Below are 17,860 nucleotides of genomic sequence, written 5' to 3'. Positions count from 1 at the left end.
GACTTCTTCAAACTCCTTTTGTTTTTCTGATTGGGTCTCTTGGAACACCAATTTCGAAATCTCCTTAATGTTTTGTGATGAGCGTGTTGTTGATTCTGACTTTATGTTCATGTCTTGGAATGTGATCATATTCTTCTTATAAGGAAACATAATTTTTTTTTTTGTATGTTTAACATAAACGTACCCAATTCCTTTAACTAAGGTTGACCAAAAATGATGTCAATTTTTGGGTTAAGCATAGTTACGACACGACATTGAGAGATGTATTCATAATGGTCAATTTTTACTTAAAAATCCTTAGTTTCATATTCTGTTGCCAAAAATATTTTTTCTTTCTCCTATTCTTGACTTTGGAATTAATAGTTGATTCGCCAAATTAACATTGACGTAATTTTCCTCGACACTTGTGTTGATAGCAATATTAATCTCCTTCCCTTGGGTATATACCCTTTTAATATAAGTGATCTACAATCTGCAACAGAAAGTCCGTTATAGGAAGACCTTTCTTCTGTTGTCATTTTCAAATTTCTAATATTTACCGAGTGTCTTTGCAATTTCGAAAAATCTAAATGTTTTGTGCCTTTAATATTAATACTCCTTCGTTTATGTGGAGTATTAAAACTTGGGGACTATCAAAACCTGGATAACTTGAATATTTTTTTATTTAATACCTTTTTCATAAACTTTCAAAACTTTATTCCTTCCAAACTTTTTCGTTCAATAATTCTTTTACTATATATCCTCTTTTTTATAATTCTTGATGAAAATTACTTTAATAAACAATTATTTGGCTTTCCTAAGAGATGCGAAGAGATGGGTAGTGGTTGTACAAAAACCATACAGACGCATCAAATTGTTTGGGTTAATTGTTTAGCGCTTAATGGCATAATTCGAAAATACAATTGTTCTATGGTGGTTTAACAATCTTGGTGAAGGCTTGTACGATGTATGGTTAGTAGTGAGACAACACAACAAATAGGGTGAAGTGGCAATGGGGGCGGAGGGAACTCGATAACCAAATTGTGGAAGGTAGGGAAGAATGAAGGTTGCAAATGGTAGTTGTGGCGATTGCAGAGTTTGGCGGTTGGGTGTTTGAGGCGAAAGCAGATATCTGGAAAGTGGCGACGGCAAGGGGGAAAGTAGGGTGCTACGGTTAGTGGTTGTGGAGCTATGGTCGAACAGTAATGGAAGTTGTGTGTTCAAATTTGGCGGAGAGGAAAGTCATGGACGTTTCAATTAGAGGTGGCGGAAGATATGACGGCCGGTCGGTGGGTCGACGATGGTGGTGGCCTTCCTGGTAGTAGCGTTGTTGTTGCAGGGGTGTTTTGCATGCAGAATCGTGTGGTGACAATTTTCGATAGTTCGAACAGAGCTGTGGAGATTGGTTGTGGCGGTTGCCACGAGCGTTGTCGTTCGATTTAATTTTGTTTATATTAGAAAAATTGTTATTGATTTTTTTTTTTTTTTTTTTTCGTTTTTATTTTTTTATTTATTAAGTAGCACTAATTCTATTAATGAAACAATAAATTCACAATGAGGCTTCGGCCTCTGCGGTGCTAGAATAGAGTTATAACAAGTTTAGACATCCAAAAGACTGATTCAAGACTGCCCACTGAGGGGAAACCAGTCTGAAAAACCGATGGAAAATGCTGCCCGCGCAAGGGTTACAACTTAAAATCCAGTAGAAATAGTTATGGTAAATTACCAAAATTGATGACATAATTTGAAAAAACATTAAAAAAATCCCCTAAGAATAGGAGCTGGGAATCGAAACCTGGCTGCGTTGATCCTCTAGGTGTCATTTGGTGGAGGAGGCTCTTCCACGGATAGACACTTGTAATCATCCCAATCATCCTCAACTGCCTGTGTGCTACCAGGAATGCCTTCACCATGCTTGGCTCTATCCTGGGCGCCTTTGCGTTTGCGAGAACCAGAGCAACACAACAAATAGGGTGAAGTGGCAATGGGGGCGGAGGGAACTCGATAACCAGATTGTGGAAGGTAGGGAAGAATGAAGGTTGCAAATGGTAGTTGTGGCGACTGCAGAGTTTGGCGGTTGGGTGTTTGAGGCGAAAGTGGATATCTGGAAAGTGGCGACGGCAAGGGGGAAAGTAGGGTGCTACGGTTAGTGGTTGTGGAGCTATGGTCGAACAGTAATGGAAGTTGTGTGTTCAAATTTGGCGGAGAGGAAAGTCATGGACGTTTCAATTAGAGGTGGCAGAAGATATGACGGCCTCTGCGGTGCTAGAATAGAGTTATAACAAGTTTAGACATCCAAAAGACTGATTCAAGACTGCCCACTGAGGGGAAACCAGTCTGAAAAACCGATGGAAAATGCTGCCCGCGCAGGGGTTACAACTCAAAATCCAAGAGAAACAGTTATGGTAAATTACCAAAATTGATGACATAATTTGAAAAAACATTAAAAAAGTCCCCTAAGAATAGGAGCTGGGAATCGAAACCTGGCTGCGTTGACCCTCTAGGTGTCATTTGGTGGAGGAGGCTCTTCCACAGCTAGACACCTGTAATCATCCCAATCATCCTCAACTGCCTGCGTGCTACTAGGAATGCCTTCACCATGCTTGGCGCTATCCTGGGCGCCTTTGCGTTTGCGAGAACCAGAGCTGCTGCCCGAGGCCTTCTGTTTGCTGGTGGCCGGCTTCTCCTGAGCCGCCTTCTGTTTGCTGGTGGTCGGCTTCTCCTGAGCCGCCTTCTGTTTGCTGGTGTCCGGCATCTCCTGAATAGTGGTGGGTTGCGCAGTGACAGGATGTTTTGTAGTGGTGTGAGTCTGTTCATTCTGCGGGCGAGTCTCCTCTCTGAACGCCACAAAGACGGTGGCGATGATGGCAGGGCGGTTCAAGGTGCAGTGGAAGTGGAATTGGGCCGTTTGATGTGGCTGGTGAGGGGACACAGAGAGGTTGAGCATCTGGGTTGCATCATTGACACGCCGAGCTTCGATGGGTTGGACTCGGCCTCTTCCACTGCGGGTGGCGGGATATCTGCTGGAGAATTGGGCTGTGGACGGGGTGGAGGGGGGGGCGAATGTCTCTGCCTTGGCTACTGCCCCGCTTGCAACGCATTCGGTGGCGGAGTCGCGACATGGTCTTGGGGGTGGGGTGGAGCTGACTGGTGTGGGCCGAAATGACGAAGGTGCTAACAGTGTGCGTAGAGGAAGAGGCAGACTCAGCGCGGGAATTCACAGAGTAATTCAGGCAAGAGACAGAGACCAGAAACGAGGCTCCAGTTTGCAGAGTGCAGAGAACATTTTGGCCCCGCCTATAAATAAAACTTGATTATTAGCATATACATACAAGACCTCCATACGAGCTACGTATGCATGGACCCACATGTATCGCACTATATGTAAACTAGTTACTACAGGAGGAGATATAAATTAAGGTAATAAATTAATACCACATTAGAGTATCATATATATGATAAGTCTTAAAACCAGTAGAAAATATTAATTTTAAAGTACAAATTAAAATTTACAATTTAAAATTAAGAAAACAATAAAATAATAATATAAATTAATTAAAAAAGTATAAATTTAATTAATTCATTAAAAAAATATATAATAAATAAACTTTATTAAATTAAATATGTATCCAAATAAAGATCACGAAATCAAATGAGATTTGATTTCATAAAGTACACTAACCAAAATTTTGACACAAGGATGAGGAGAAAGTGGTGGATGAGGAAATAAAAGAAGAGGGAATTACCTTGCCAACTATTTCCTAATGGTCGTTTTCCTTTAAATGCAAAGTAACGTTTGCTTTCCTGGATAAGAAGTTGGATGCCCCATCGAATCTGTTTTTGAACTTGAGACTTGTTACTGCCATTTTTCAGATCTGAACAAATTGTCGTGGATTTGTGCTTGGTCTGTTAGGCACCCACAATATTTACTGCAGGTTTATAAATCTGTTGTGATCTTCAATTTAGACTTGGAAATCAACGTCCTCTTGAGTGTTTGAACTGTGATACCATGTTAGATTTTCTAACCCTAGTAAATTGGCAAATTACTAGGAATTTTCTAACCCTAGTAAATTGGCAAATTACGTCCTAGTAATTTCCTTACTGAAGCTAGATTTGAATTTGAATTTAGTTTGTTGAATAAAATGCACCAAGTGGGATTTTTTAACTAGAAAAATAAAATTATGGTGGAAGCAAATGGAAGCAATTTACACAACACATAGCAAACTATTTCTGCCCCTCAAATCAACCCTTCATTAAAATAATTTGAACAAGGTCTTGCTTACTAGGAAAATGACCCATTGAAAAGAAATACAAGCTACAACAAAAAAGTCCGAATTTTATTGGGCACGTGTACAACCTGTGTGGTCCACCAAAAACTCCCTATATTAACCCTCAACTGGTTGCTTTCGGCCCACTGTATAAACCCTTCTGAACCTTGTATGGTTGTATGGCCACACAACCTACTGGTTTGTTGCACTATAAGACCTGCATACAACTCTAAACCTGCAAATGTGCTCCTTGTTGGAAATTTTGGTAGCCATGGTCGGCATTTTCATCAAAAGAAAAAGAAAATTAAATTTGAATTTAATGAATGTCAAGTCGGCCTTGTTACTGCCCAAACTAGCAAGGGGCCTAAAAGGGACTCTTGAAGGGACAACTGCTAGATCAAGGGCAACGGTGGAGACTTAGCCCATTGTCACCTCAGCTAAGACTCCTTACTCTTTACAGACCTTCACGGATGGGAGGAGACCCGATATATTAAAAGTCACTTGTGAAGGATGAATCGACGAATAGATGTGAAGTGGCCTTAATGATCCTTTCCCTAGAAGGAGATTAAGGATGGAGCTTGCTTGCTTTTCAAGCAATGCACAAAGCTTTCTAGGAGAATGAGGTGAGGATTTAAGGGTTAGGTTAAGGGAACATGGTTTGTAAAAGAGTTTTCCATTCCCTAAAATCCTTGCAAAACTTGGATTCCCGAGTTGTCTTGGAAGAGTTGTCTTTGATGAGAAATGGGACCACATGGGGCTAAGTGGACCCTACGTAGGTTAATGGGAGGGAGTTTAGCAACCAATGATGCTCATAACCTAAATAAGGAAGGGGAAAGGATCAAAGCAAGAGTCCCCACTTAAAGGTGCCAAATTGATCCTATGAGGTACTAGCCTAGGGAACACCAGGGCAAAGTTCGGTCTACGGGGTAGGGCTTGGGATATCTTGCAATCCCACTGTTGAAATCTCTTCAAATTCAGAGGAGACCTTGAAGGCACACCAACACAATAGAGGCCAGGAGATCAAACTTTTTCTATGGCTATTTTGTCAGGAAAATGATGCCCTAGGTGGCCCAATGTGGCTAGACCTAGAAAAGAGGGAAAAGGTGAAGAAAAAGGGGTTTTAGGGTGATCATCTTATGGTGGATCAGTGCCTTGTTCCTTTGGGGATATGGAGTCAAGAAGAATTATGAGAATGGATCTCGTTTCTAGCTCAAGGAGGCTTTAAGGGCAACTTCGTTTAGCATTAGGACAAAAGAGGGTGACCTTAAAGCGTTTATATTTCATTTGCAAATCAAGATGGCTTGTCAAGATAACTTCGATCTCTAGGAAAATTCATTCAACAAACATGGTCCATACATATAGATATGCTATATAGAAACATAATTCCACAATGAAGCAATAAATGCATGCAACAATTAGCCCTAAAATAGAAAAAAATCCATGATCAATGTATGTGACAAAAGTAAAAGAAAATAGCATAAAAATTGTACTTACATGTAAGAGAATATATCCAACCATCAATACATTTGTCAATTAAGAAGCTCCAAGATAAGAAAATGCAATCCAAACATCATAATTCATCCATGCTCCAATTTCGGCCACCAAGAAGGAAATGCGAAATTCTCAAGTGAGAGAATGATCCAATCCAAGTGATGATACAAAATGAATTCTTGTCTCTCTTATTTATACACTCATTAGGAGTTCGATTTTCCTAATTTGAGCCTACACCAGTCGATCAACTAAGATAATGTGCAAATAACTATCTTTTGGTGTCAAGCCCACCAAACTAGCTCATAAACAACATAATAAGCCTCCCAAGAGGTCGAATAATCGATAATGCATGTCTTTGGGCTCTTTAAGAGGCCTGATGAAGTCCATAAGTGCCAAAATGATGAATTGGGTTTCCAAAAGAAATGGACAAGGGGTTGGCCCATTGTTCTCCATATAATAAACCTGTGGTACTCCTAATGGCTGTGAGGGCACACAAGTGGCCTCATGGGTCTCCAAGTAAGTCGAAGATGCCTATAGACCATTTGTCAAGGCTCGGATGATGGCGTAAGCGATGCCACATTAACATACATGTCCTGGGTCATCTGGCAAGTGTATAGTACAACTGTGGGGTTGACTGGGCAAAGGTGAACCAGGCGCATCTTCTTTGTCCAATAGGTGAATCTCGAGCAATCTCTGAACATCTCTGGGGATCCATGGAGTGTTGTCTACTATTGTGGAGGTCCATGGTTCTCAACACACACCCTACATGTGCCAATGTAGCCCTTTGGACGGTTAGGACGCCGTATAGGGAGACCAAACCCAAGATGGAGACTATCTGCAATCCTGCATAAGATCCAATGCATCCCCTAGCCTTCCAGTACAACAAGTCATCAAGGAAATCGAGTAAAAGAGCTTACAAATCATGGACAACAGGTGGGGTCTTCATAGTGGCATGCCCTTCCATAATGGGATTTGGCATGTGCTAATGTCTCCAAGCTCCAAATGGGGTTAACCAAGTATCCCATTAAGTGGTTTCTACTTCTATCTGATTATATGTCCAATTTACATCTTTTAAAAGGTGGTGGCATGTGGTAAATAGATGAATGGAAATTTCATAAAGCTTTTCTAGCAATTCCACCTAGGATGACTTAATTAGATTATTAACATATTTTTTAATGTTTCATAAGTCTAAACTTAGGAAAACTGATTAATTAATCAAAATTATTAAGTCAAGGTGAGAATAGTCTAGATACTCACACGGATCTATCTAACAATGATCTGAACCATTGATTAAGATTTAATCTTGGCCATTGGAGTCCCAACAGGAAGATATAAGAAGGGATCGATGTGGTGATGGAGAACACACTTGAGCAGTTCAATTTCCTTGGCAAATTGATTTCCAAAGAGCAACAATAGTTGTTGGAGAGCCAGAGATTGAAACAGAGACAATGATGTTGGAGATACTGAGGGGGTGGTGAATCAGTATTCTTTTTCAATTGTTATTTTTACCAGTTAGATCACTTATAATTAGAACACAAAATGAACAATAAGAATAAATACTTTTATTAATTTTAATAAATCAAGTACAATATTTGTGTAGGGCTCCAACCATAGATGAAGACACCGATCTTCAATCTCCTAGTCTCCAACTTGTATTTTGCCAGGCACCGACTTCGACTTTCCAAGGCTCCAACCTTGTCACTTTGAGGCACCAACCTCTGGGGCTCCAACCCTATCTCTGGTACATACACCAACGTGGTCTCTTGAGGACTCCTATCCTCTAGGGCTTCAACCCTATCTTATCCAAGGCACCAACCTTGAGTTTAGGAGCACCAACTCCAAGGACACCAATCTTATATTTGCCAAGCACCAACTTGGACTTTTCAAGGCACCAACCTCGTCAATTTTGAGGCACCAACCTTATAGCTTCACTTCATCAAGATGTGTTTAGTTGTACTTCACGGCTCCCAATGACTTCTTCACCGATCCCTATCAATCTTCAAAAATGGCTTCTCCAAATCACTTCATCAATGACAACCTTGTCTTCTTAGAAGGTGTCACCACTGCTCTTCATATTACCCAAGTAAAGATTTCCAAAGTCACCTCATGATTGCTCCAACACATCATGGTCTCCAATGATATCTTCAAGAGCTTCAAGGTGTCTTCAATAGGAATGCTTCCAGGTCTTCAATGATTTTCTCAACAAAGTCTTCTCCAACAAGTTTTCAATTCTTAAGCTATCTTCAATAGGTCTTGTACACCACTCTTACAATATCCTTTAACAAGTTGCTTCGATAATACTTCAAGGGTCCTTCAATATTTCTTCAATGTCTGGTCCAAGTGAATAAGCCCAAAAATCTGCTCAAGGTAGCTTTAGAATTTTTTCCTCAAATGATGCTTCAAGTGGTCTCTTAGCGCTTCCTTCAATTGTCTTTCAATCTTTCAACCAAGGTCTGGACGAAATCTGCTTCAAGGAGGTATCTAGATTTGCCTTTAAAAACAGCTCCAAGGTTAGGCCAAAATCTGCTTCTAGGACTTTCAAAATATCTACAAAATACTGCTTCAAAGTTCTTTCAAGGGCTGCTTTAAATACATCAAGGAAGTGCTTCAAGAATTCCTCCAATGTCTGGTCAAACTGTCTCCAAGGGCTGCTTTAAAAACACTGCTTCAAAAGGCTGATTCAAGGTGATCTCCAAGGGTTGTTTCAGATACTTTATGGCTGCCTTCAATAGTACAGCTGCTTCAGAAAATATACAATAGATCAATTCCAATCAGTTTTTAAGATCTCCTCAAGTGTCCTTCAAAATACTCTTAAAATCTGCTTCAAGCAATCCTCAATAAACTGCTCTCAATAATGTGTCACAACGTTCAAGTGTCAATAGTCCAGATTTGGATGCCTCTACAGTCCAAAAAATATGCCTTTTGTAGTCCGAACAGAGATCACACAAGCCTCCACAGACCAAGTTCTTTTTGGTGTCTGCTACAGGTGCAAATTAGGAGCAGGTTCAGATTCTTCAAGCTACAGGTCTGAGCTGCAGTAGATCTGCCTCAGGAGCAAAGGTCACAGGTCTGAAACTTCACATTTTTTGCAGTCCTATTCCACAGATCCGAGGAGAATTCTTCCTTTTCAGAGACTTCACATCAAACTAAATGTATTGCTTCAGCAAGATCGTATTTGTAATGGATTTATTACTTCTGGAAACTCAGATAATAGCAGGTGTATCACTTCAGAAAATTTGCACCAATAACAGAGATATATCCAGACAACCCAACCATAGAAACAAAGCAAAATGCTGCATAAATCTTCACAAGAAATGATCTGAATTCTTCTCTGTAATAGTAGCCCAATTCTTCTCTTAATCTCACACTTATTCGCATGATCTTCTCTGAAATCGTTGTTAAAATGAGCAGTCCGAGGTAGTATTTATAATATATACTAATTCGTGTGTGTGAAGGGACATGTCTGTTGGGTGAAGGAGCCAACTTGCACATGTCGGCTTAGGTCGGCTTGCATAAAAAATATAATATTTAAACTTGAAAAATCATTTTCTCACAATCTAGAAGGAGTTAGGAGGCGTATAATAGCTCGTTAGAAAGGGAAAAATATCCTCTACAAGTTGGTGTCAATTTCATTCTTAGAGAGGCTCATTTTACCATCAAGAAACTTAAATTTGTGAAACTGTCATTCTAATTTTATTCATGGCAGCTCTTAGTATTTTATGTCTAGGGCTCCTTCTTCATGGACTTAGGCCTTCAAGCTTTTAGGATAAAGGCATCTTTAGGGAATCATCATTTAACAAGATATTTAGGGCTTAGGGCATCCTATTTGCCAATCAACATTTATTCATGCATCATTAATGAGTAGAAGGGTTTTATGGTAAGGGATTCATCATCATGCATCATTAGATCATCCAAGATAGATCACGGGCATCTAGGGCTTCATTAGATCATGCATCATTAATAGCTTGACATCTTCATTAATAGCAATGTTCCACCAAGTTTCCGGGACGAGGAGGCGAGGGAATGGGGAATACGCAGAAGCGGCTTATGCAAAAGTCCCCACCAATTTTTAGGAAATGTGGGAGGACGTTAGGGTCTTAAAAACTTATAAATATAAAATATAAATCGATGAATCATATAACTGAAACAAATTTAAAACGAAAGCATGATCATTGATTTCATTATCATATAAATTATAATTATACATCATACACGTAAGTTTGTAACTGTACAGTGTAACTACTAGTCTACTAACTTACTAACAATGCACAATGAAAATAAATTATAAAATTATATATGTTTAAACTTTTAACTTTAAACCATATTGATGTTCCACTTCCAACTATGAACATTGAATACTGAATATTGAAATAAAATTATAAAAGACAAGTGTGATACATCAAGAGTCAAAAATTTTAATTTTATGGAGTCAAAATAACATAAGAACATATCAAAAGATAAATGAGCATAATTGCTCAAGGTAGTCCGTTCAACAACGGAGCAGACAGAAGGCCCTTCTCGGTTGGTCAACAAATATTAAAAATTACGATTTTTTTGTTTCATAAAAAAATTTGCGATTTTTTTCTAGGGAAATGACCCCTCAAGATCCCTTTTGCCTAGGAAACGACCCCAAAAATGGAGGAAATGACCCCTGTCAAGTTTCCTCGCGTACCTTGTTTTCTGGGAGCGTGGGGAAACGACCCCCTCTCGTCCTCAAGTCCCCGGAGTGCGAGGGAGCTAGGAAACTCGACCCCCAGGTGGGGGGACGAGACCCCGTGGAACATTGATTAATAGCATCTTTATCAAACAAGAGATTTGTCATCATGAGCAAGGACATCATCATATTATGCATCACAAGAATATTTGCCATCCCAATAATGCCATATTGATATCAATGACAACTTTGATTAACAAGTGAGGGGCAGACACAGTGATCTAGAGGAAGCTTTCCAGATCCAGAGAGGCAGCAACAAGGAGGCTGAGTTATTCCTAGTGAGGCAACGCATAGGACTGTGTAGTTGCTTCAGAAAACAATTCAATCTGGTTGGAGGAAAAATCGATTCAGCTTCCAGAGGGTCGGAGAATCAGTTTCCTCAGCGACACAAGCATAATGACTTCATCAGAGGCAGTTCAAAGGCTAGATGTCATAAGGCTTGCACAAACACTGCGCAAAGGGTCCAGGAGGATGAGTTTTCTGAAGGAAAGTTGTTCTGGGGTTGTTTGTGGAATAATTCCTTTACATAATTTTGGCCAGATTTTCTTGTTGTTTGGAGTGCCAGTTGGGTATCCATAGATTGTACTCAGAATTCACTGCTGCATAATAATAAAACCCTCATCTGCTGCACCGGGTTTCCCAAGTTGGGTTTTTCTAGGGACATTTGTCCAAAAATAATTGTGTCATTTTTATTGTGTGCGTTCTGGAATTTTCTTAGTTTCCAGCGCTATTTTCTTCTGACGTTTATTTGTGAAAATCACAGTCTGAATTATATGGTATTTGCCGTAGCAGACAACAGAGAAATTGTTAAATAAATTAACATCTAGAAAAATAATTTCCAGTAGCTGCGATAGATGAAATTTTCACATTGAAGAGTATATATAGGAAATCACTTCTGCTCATTTGGCATAGTGACTTGTGACTTGAACATCTCTGTTCTAGCGAAGGAAGGAGAAGAAATTGGGGGCCGAAAAAACAGAAGGAAGCAAGGTGGGCTTGGCGCTTAATCTTGTTACTGGTTAGATGTTATGTTGATGCCTTATTTCTGGTTGTATTGATGAACATTGAACTCTCTTTCTCATAAGTAAAGCTTACTGGTTTTTCCCCTTGTGGGGTTTTGCCCTGGCCATAGGCCTAAATTTCTGTGTCTCTTGTCTCATTATTTCATGGTTATTTTTATTGCTCTTTCATGTTTAATGGTTGAAATTTTCTTCTGTATAACTGCTTAATGATATTGGATGTTATATAAAATTAATGCTAATAAATAATTGGAAGTAGTATCTGTTGAAGGAAATTGTTTCTAGTTTCTGTGAACCCTAGAAAAATCAACAATCCCTGCAGATTTGCTTCCCTCTATGGCTTGCTTGTGGGCTGATCTGTCTGCTGCATATTACTCTTTGCTATCTTCCTGGGCCTGATAACTGGATGAAAGTTCTTTATCACCCTTTGCCGAGATCGCTCAATGTCTCTTGTGCGTCTTTCTCCTTTAGTTATCTTTGCATTTATAATCTTGATTTATTGACTGAATTAAATAACCATTGACGACTAAGTCTCCATAACCCTAATCTCTCAATGAGATTGATGGTTGAGATTGAGTGCCGATCAATGGTCTAGATTCATCTAATTTGTGAATGTAAAAATAAATTTCCTTAGATATTAAACTTGCATTTTATAAAAAAGAACAGTTCACTTTAATAATTCCTTTAGTTAAAGTGAATTTGCTAACATGAAAACTTTGGAGTACTTCCACATGTCTTGACACTTAGACCTGTGCAGAAGTACCTGTCTGAGCTACAAACATCAAAAAACTTAGTAGTAAAAATGTCAGCTAAACAAGTATGTATTAAGAACAGTAAAGCAAAGTAGTTTAAAATTATGAAAGTTACCAAGTATTCTGGCCAAATAGCAAGACACTATGTTATCCACCTATTCAATAATATTCTCACGGAATAGTACCAATAGCAGAAGCTGTAACTCTGTTCTTCACTGAAATGTCTTGCATATCTGCAATTGATATGTCAGTATACGGACAACAGACATACATGTACTCTACATTTTACCCATTCATTGACCCCACACCAAGTACTGGTTTCTTTCCAACAATATTTAAAAAAGGCAACATCTTCTGTTATGTTATTTTAAATTTTTGTTTGGGGCAATGTGGGCTGGTGTATATCTAGCTCTCCTCTGTGTTGATTCGGGATGCCATTATCTCTCTGTTTGCAGGGGATGCCCTTGAGACATCCCATGGATTGTCTCATTTCGCAGGGGACATCTGGGTCACTTGAAAGATAGGCAGATAAATGTTTCTCCTTGAAATAAATTCCATCTGGATTTGGTCCATGGATGCAGTAAAACAATCAAAAGATTGATGGCATTAAAATTTAGCTTTGGGGTCCCTTCACAGATTTTCTAATGTTACAACAATGATGGTTGGTGCATATATAGTAGGTATTGGTGTGTATTTTTATCATATGCTTATCTTTAGGTGGCCTGGAATGAATATTTTGCATGATAAAAAATGTTTGCTGTATCATTCTGAATTGTTTATGGCAGATTTAGCATATAGTGCAATACTGCTTTATCTCACAAAGGACAATATTGGCAAGGATTCGGTTAACATTGTTTGATTTACTTGAACAAGTGTCTGCTTTAAGTGTGTTTTAGTCTAACCTCCGATATCTTGTTGTTTGCCAGACTATATTTGATAATATTCTGAATCGCAAAATTCCCTGGCCTGCTGTCCCTGAGGAGATGTCATATGAAGCAATGGACTTAATTGATAAGTAAGTCTAATGTGAAGAAACATCACATTTCTTTTTCGAGAGCACATGATGTTTTTTAGTTGTTTTCATGATCATTTGCTTGTCCATTTTCACAAAAGGATTAGCACTTTGTTTGGCATTTGTTCATGTATAAGTTCCATTGTGAAATGCATATTGTACTAGTTTCTCCTAGATTCTTGGAGGTTTGGGTTTTCACTGATGATCAAGGACAACTTTATCACATTGAATTTCTGTAAGGTTTTTTTTCCATGTTGGTGCTTTGTTGTTTGTGTTAGAATCTATAAGATTGTTTGTGTTAGAATCTATAAGATAAACCATAGTTGACCTCCAACAATAGAATGCCTAACAGGCTTCATATGGATTGTATGCATGAATTACATGATTGGGAAATTAATATTTTAATTAGGGTTTTCAAACATGCATTTTCGTAATGGCCATTGGGAATCTTTTTGGAATGGCAATCCCATGGACAATACCATCCTATAAGACTGGTGTGTTTTCTTTGTCGCCTTGCTATGCCTATTCTATCAGGCCTTTGGCTTTCTATGCTTCAAAGGTTATGGTTGTTAACAATTGTTAGCCATCTTTCTGTGACATTCAAACTAATACTGAGTGCATTTTTCTGTTTTCCCATTAAATATTGCTACAATTTGGCTATGTTACTGGATCCGGCAGGGGGAGGGCCAAGATCCTCGGATCTGATCTGGATCCGGATCCACCAGAATACGTGGAAAATACCGCAGGCGGCGGATCCTTGTCGATGGAAACAGATCCCATAAAAGTTTGTCGGAATTGGCAAATGTGAAAAGCAAATGCCGCGAGTGATTTTAGCTTTTTGTCTTTTCATTAAAGTGTGCATCCTACTCTCGAGGAAGAAGCGGAACAAGCGAGGAAGGCACGACTGCTTATTCATCACCGTTTGGTGTCGTTCATCATCATTCATCGCACTCATATCCTGATATTCAAAGCTCAGTTTTGTAACTTTGTTCTTCGAAGGTTCGAGACTTGAGAGTTTGTTTCAATTTTTTTTTGTTCCCCAATTCCACCGAAACCTGTCTTTAATTCTGGTGGGTTAGGGACTAAGTCACCTGACACGGGGATTTGGGATTCGTAGGATTCGGGGATTCAAGTGTCGGATTTGGACACGTTGCCCCCAGAACAGGACACGTAGGATTCATTATATATTATTTTATTAAAATATATATATATATATATATAAATATATATATATATATATATATATATATATATATATATATATATATATATATATATATAGATAGATATATATATATATATATATATATATTAAAAATTAGATATTTCTTACACTTTTTAATTAATGATACAAATTCATTGATTTCAAACATAGGTCTTCATCTATAGCATGCATAGTACATACAAAATTCAAATACATGTCAGTGGTCACATAAATCATGATTCATAATTCATAAATGAGAGACAACTTACAACTACAAGATAGTAAGATAAAGACACTGACAACTGTAGTTTTCTCATTAAGTCATCAAATCAAAATGTGTTACATAGGTAGTGTTGGTGCAATGCCAATGGCAAATAGAAATAGAAAATATAAAACAACTATAGGTATACAAGCCTCAAGGCAATAGGTAGTCATCAATCCTCAGAGTCATCATCAGAATCAACATCAATGTCCTCATCATCATGGTCACCACTGCTCTCCTCTGCATCCTCCTCCTCCCCTGTATCCATAGTCGCCTCTGCATTTGCTGGTGTGGACGATGACCCTTCTAAGTCATCAAATCTAATAGGCTCTAGCACTAGATCATTGAGATCCATGTTGGCTAATGCCAACTTAACATTGCTGTCTAGACGCATATCATCAGGAAAGACATCCCACATCTTTGTCTTTCCCCTCAACCACTCTTCCCTCTGCCTGTAAATAAGACGAAGGTTGGTGTGCACATTCACCATTGTCTATCCCCTGCACTGCTCAAGCCTGCTCTTCTTCACACTATACAAATTCCCATACGTGTTCCAATTCCTCTCGCAACAAGAGGATGAAGTCACCTGAGAGAGGAGCCTCATGGCTAACTTCTGAAGAGGAGGGCTTGTTGCCCCATGATTTGCCCATCAAGTATAGGGCTTCTTAGCCCCCCTGTCTCTAATCACATCATATCTTTCAAATCGACTAGTGCCAATGGAAAACTCTGCAAAGGCATCCTCCACCTCATCAAGCAATGCACTATCCTGAAAAACCCGCCTGAATGCCTCTTTCCTCCCCTATGAGATTTCACCATCCATGTGAGGAGGGAATTTGCGGGAAGGTCCACCATTTAGCCACTCATGGCTGTAGTATTTTGGGTTCAATGAGTGAGCCAAACAATGTAAAAGTGTACAATTCTTGTCCCATGTGCTGACAAGAATATCCTGTATAGTATCACAGAAGGCCTCTGGTGATGTCTCATACTCGGGGCACTCACTCTGTAGAATAATGCTCCTCAGAGAGTCAATCATGGAATCCCATCCCTCATAAACCTCTCCTAGGATGGGTTTTTCTGTATCTGCAAATCGAAGCAAAGAAATGATAGGGTCCATGATCTGAATAATTAGATCTACCCTCTCCCACCAAGCATCATCTAGCACCGTGTTCTTCATCTTTTAGAGGCTACCTGATCTGTCTTTCTCCAAAAAGACCAAAACTCAGAAATAACCATGGACCCAAGAGCGGTCTTTACCTCCCTCAACCTCTTCAACATCATGAATGAAGAGGCAAACCGTGTACCAACAATCTTCAACAATGATAGATTGGTGTACTCCTTGTAGATAGTGAGGGCATATGTATGATTTTGCACAAAGTTATGGATATGTCGCGCATGCTCAATAATGTTACCAATCCAAAGCACATCAGAAGCAATGGATTTCAATGCTAAGTTCAATGAATGGACAATGCAAGGTGTTCAAAACAATTGTGGATATTTAGCTTCCACAATCATGCCAGTAGCCTTGCAAATAGGTGCATTATCTGTAATGAGTTGCACACAAGAATCAACACCTACATCTTCAATAACTTCAATAAATAACTCACCAATAAATTGTGCATCCTTTTATTCTCCAAGTGTATCCACTGCTTTCAAGAAAACTAGACCATTCAAGGAAGACACCATGAAGTTGATAATTGGGTGTCGTGCTGGATCTGTCCATCCATCAGAAACAATGCTAACCCCAGATGTTGGCCATGATGCTACAATAGGATCAAGCATTTTTTGCACCTCTTTTTTTGCCTTCGTCAACAATGTGGTTCTAAGCTTCTTTGAACCTGGAGGCACATACCATGGTGGAGACCCGTGAGTTAGAGCTCGACACATCTCAATAAATAAAGGTGAGCGTGCAACATTAAATGATATAAAGTTTTGATAGAAAAAGAAGGCAATGGTGAGATCAAGCTCTTCCTGTTTCTCTTTTTGAAAAATCTTGTCCATTGGACCAAGTGTAATTGCTCTTCTTTTTGCTTCTTGTCCCTGGGCCCTAATAGAACTCTCAAATGGAAATTTGGTGGTGCCTTTCCTCAAAAATGGAAGGGCGTCTTCATTTTCGGTTTTTCTTGATTTTGCAGCCACATTTTCCATACCAACAGTGGACTCCTTTTCCATTTCTTTCCTCTTTTGTAAAGGAACAACTTTACAAGCTCCAATTCCACAACCCGGTAAAGCCAACAAATGGCCTTTCACACGGAAATATGCGCTTTTGAAAGCAATGTGACAAAAGTTGCATCTCCATTGCACATTGCCTCCTCCCTTCTCCTTGGTGCTTGTCCCATCCTCTCTTGTGACATATTTCCACAAGGGATATTTCTCAATGTTGTCTTTAGGTCCTTCTCTTCCCTCAATATTACTTGCAGCAGACTCTGATGATATTGGGGGAGAAGGGGCATCTCCAATGGAGACATTCTTCCCCTTCCTTTGCCCCCTAACTGCTGCCTTTGATTGAGCCATGAACACTGTAAAAAAAATGAACAAAACATGCACAAATTTGTAAACAAAAAATCATATACGAACTGCTGTAATAGAATAAGAAATGCAAAAAAATGAAGCTGAAATGCACTTACCTGGTGCTTGAATCTCCTTGCCGAACGCTCTGCTCCCTTAGCTCTTTGCCCACAGCTCAAATTATGCAAAAGTGAATGAGAAAAAGAACAACGCGTTTTTAATTCCACGGAAGTCACATTTAGGGGATTCGAATCCCAGAATAGGGATTCGATGTGCCCGTACAGGATTCGTATGAATCTTGTACAGACACGTCGAATCTTGTTTTGGGATTCGAATTCCTGGCGAATCGTATCCGATTCGTAGGATTCGGATTCGACAAGGGGTTTGGACGAATCCGGTTACTTAGGTTAGGGAGAAAAAAGACACCAGAAATGGGATTCAGACCTTTTAAATTGTTCTTCGCCTACACTTCCTTCACTAACCCGACATCCCTACAGCACTACTTACTACACCACAAACATCATGTTTTTTATTGTGTTATTTGTAAGTTGTAACGAATATGTGTGTTTAGTATGTGGAGCCATGCAGTAAAAAGTAATATCCTATGGTATAATATGTGTATGGTTTGTGTGAGGTTTATTGATTGTGTGGGTC

The 17,860-nt window shown here is 39.2% G+C and overlaps 1 protein-coding gene across 6 annotated transcripts in view; it reads left to right on the top strand.

The window, feature by feature from the left end:
* Positions 1-17,860, top strand: part of LOC149267342 (putative serine/threonine protein kinase IREH1) — a 183,057-nt gene that overhangs the window by 94,581 nt on the left and 70,616 nt on the right. For all 6 annotated transcript variants that reach the window (XR_016260744.1, XR_016260737.1, XR_016260728.1 and 3 more), the window contains one exon: positions 13,150-13,238. Coding sequence is in view for 1 of the 6 variants with exons in the window: in XM_089432281.1 (XP_089288407.1) it covers positions 13,150-13,238 (89 nt within the window). In the remaining 5 variants the exon portion in view is untranslated. The remainder of the gene's footprint in view (positions 1-13,149; positions 13,239-17,860) is intronic.

The sequence above is a fragment of the Pinus tabuliformis genome, chromosome 6 (assembly GCF_031772625.1).
Source record: "Pinus tabuliformis cultivar Carrire ecotype Pingquan chromosome 6, CPIR1, whole genome shotgun sequence".
Taxonomy (NCBI): domain Eukaryota; kingdom Viridiplantae; phylum Streptophyta; class Pinopsida; order Pinales; family Pinaceae; genus Pinus; species Pinus tabuliformis.
The sequence above is the reverse complement of the archived record's forward strand: the minus strand, read 5'-3'. Positions and strand labels throughout refer to the sequence as shown.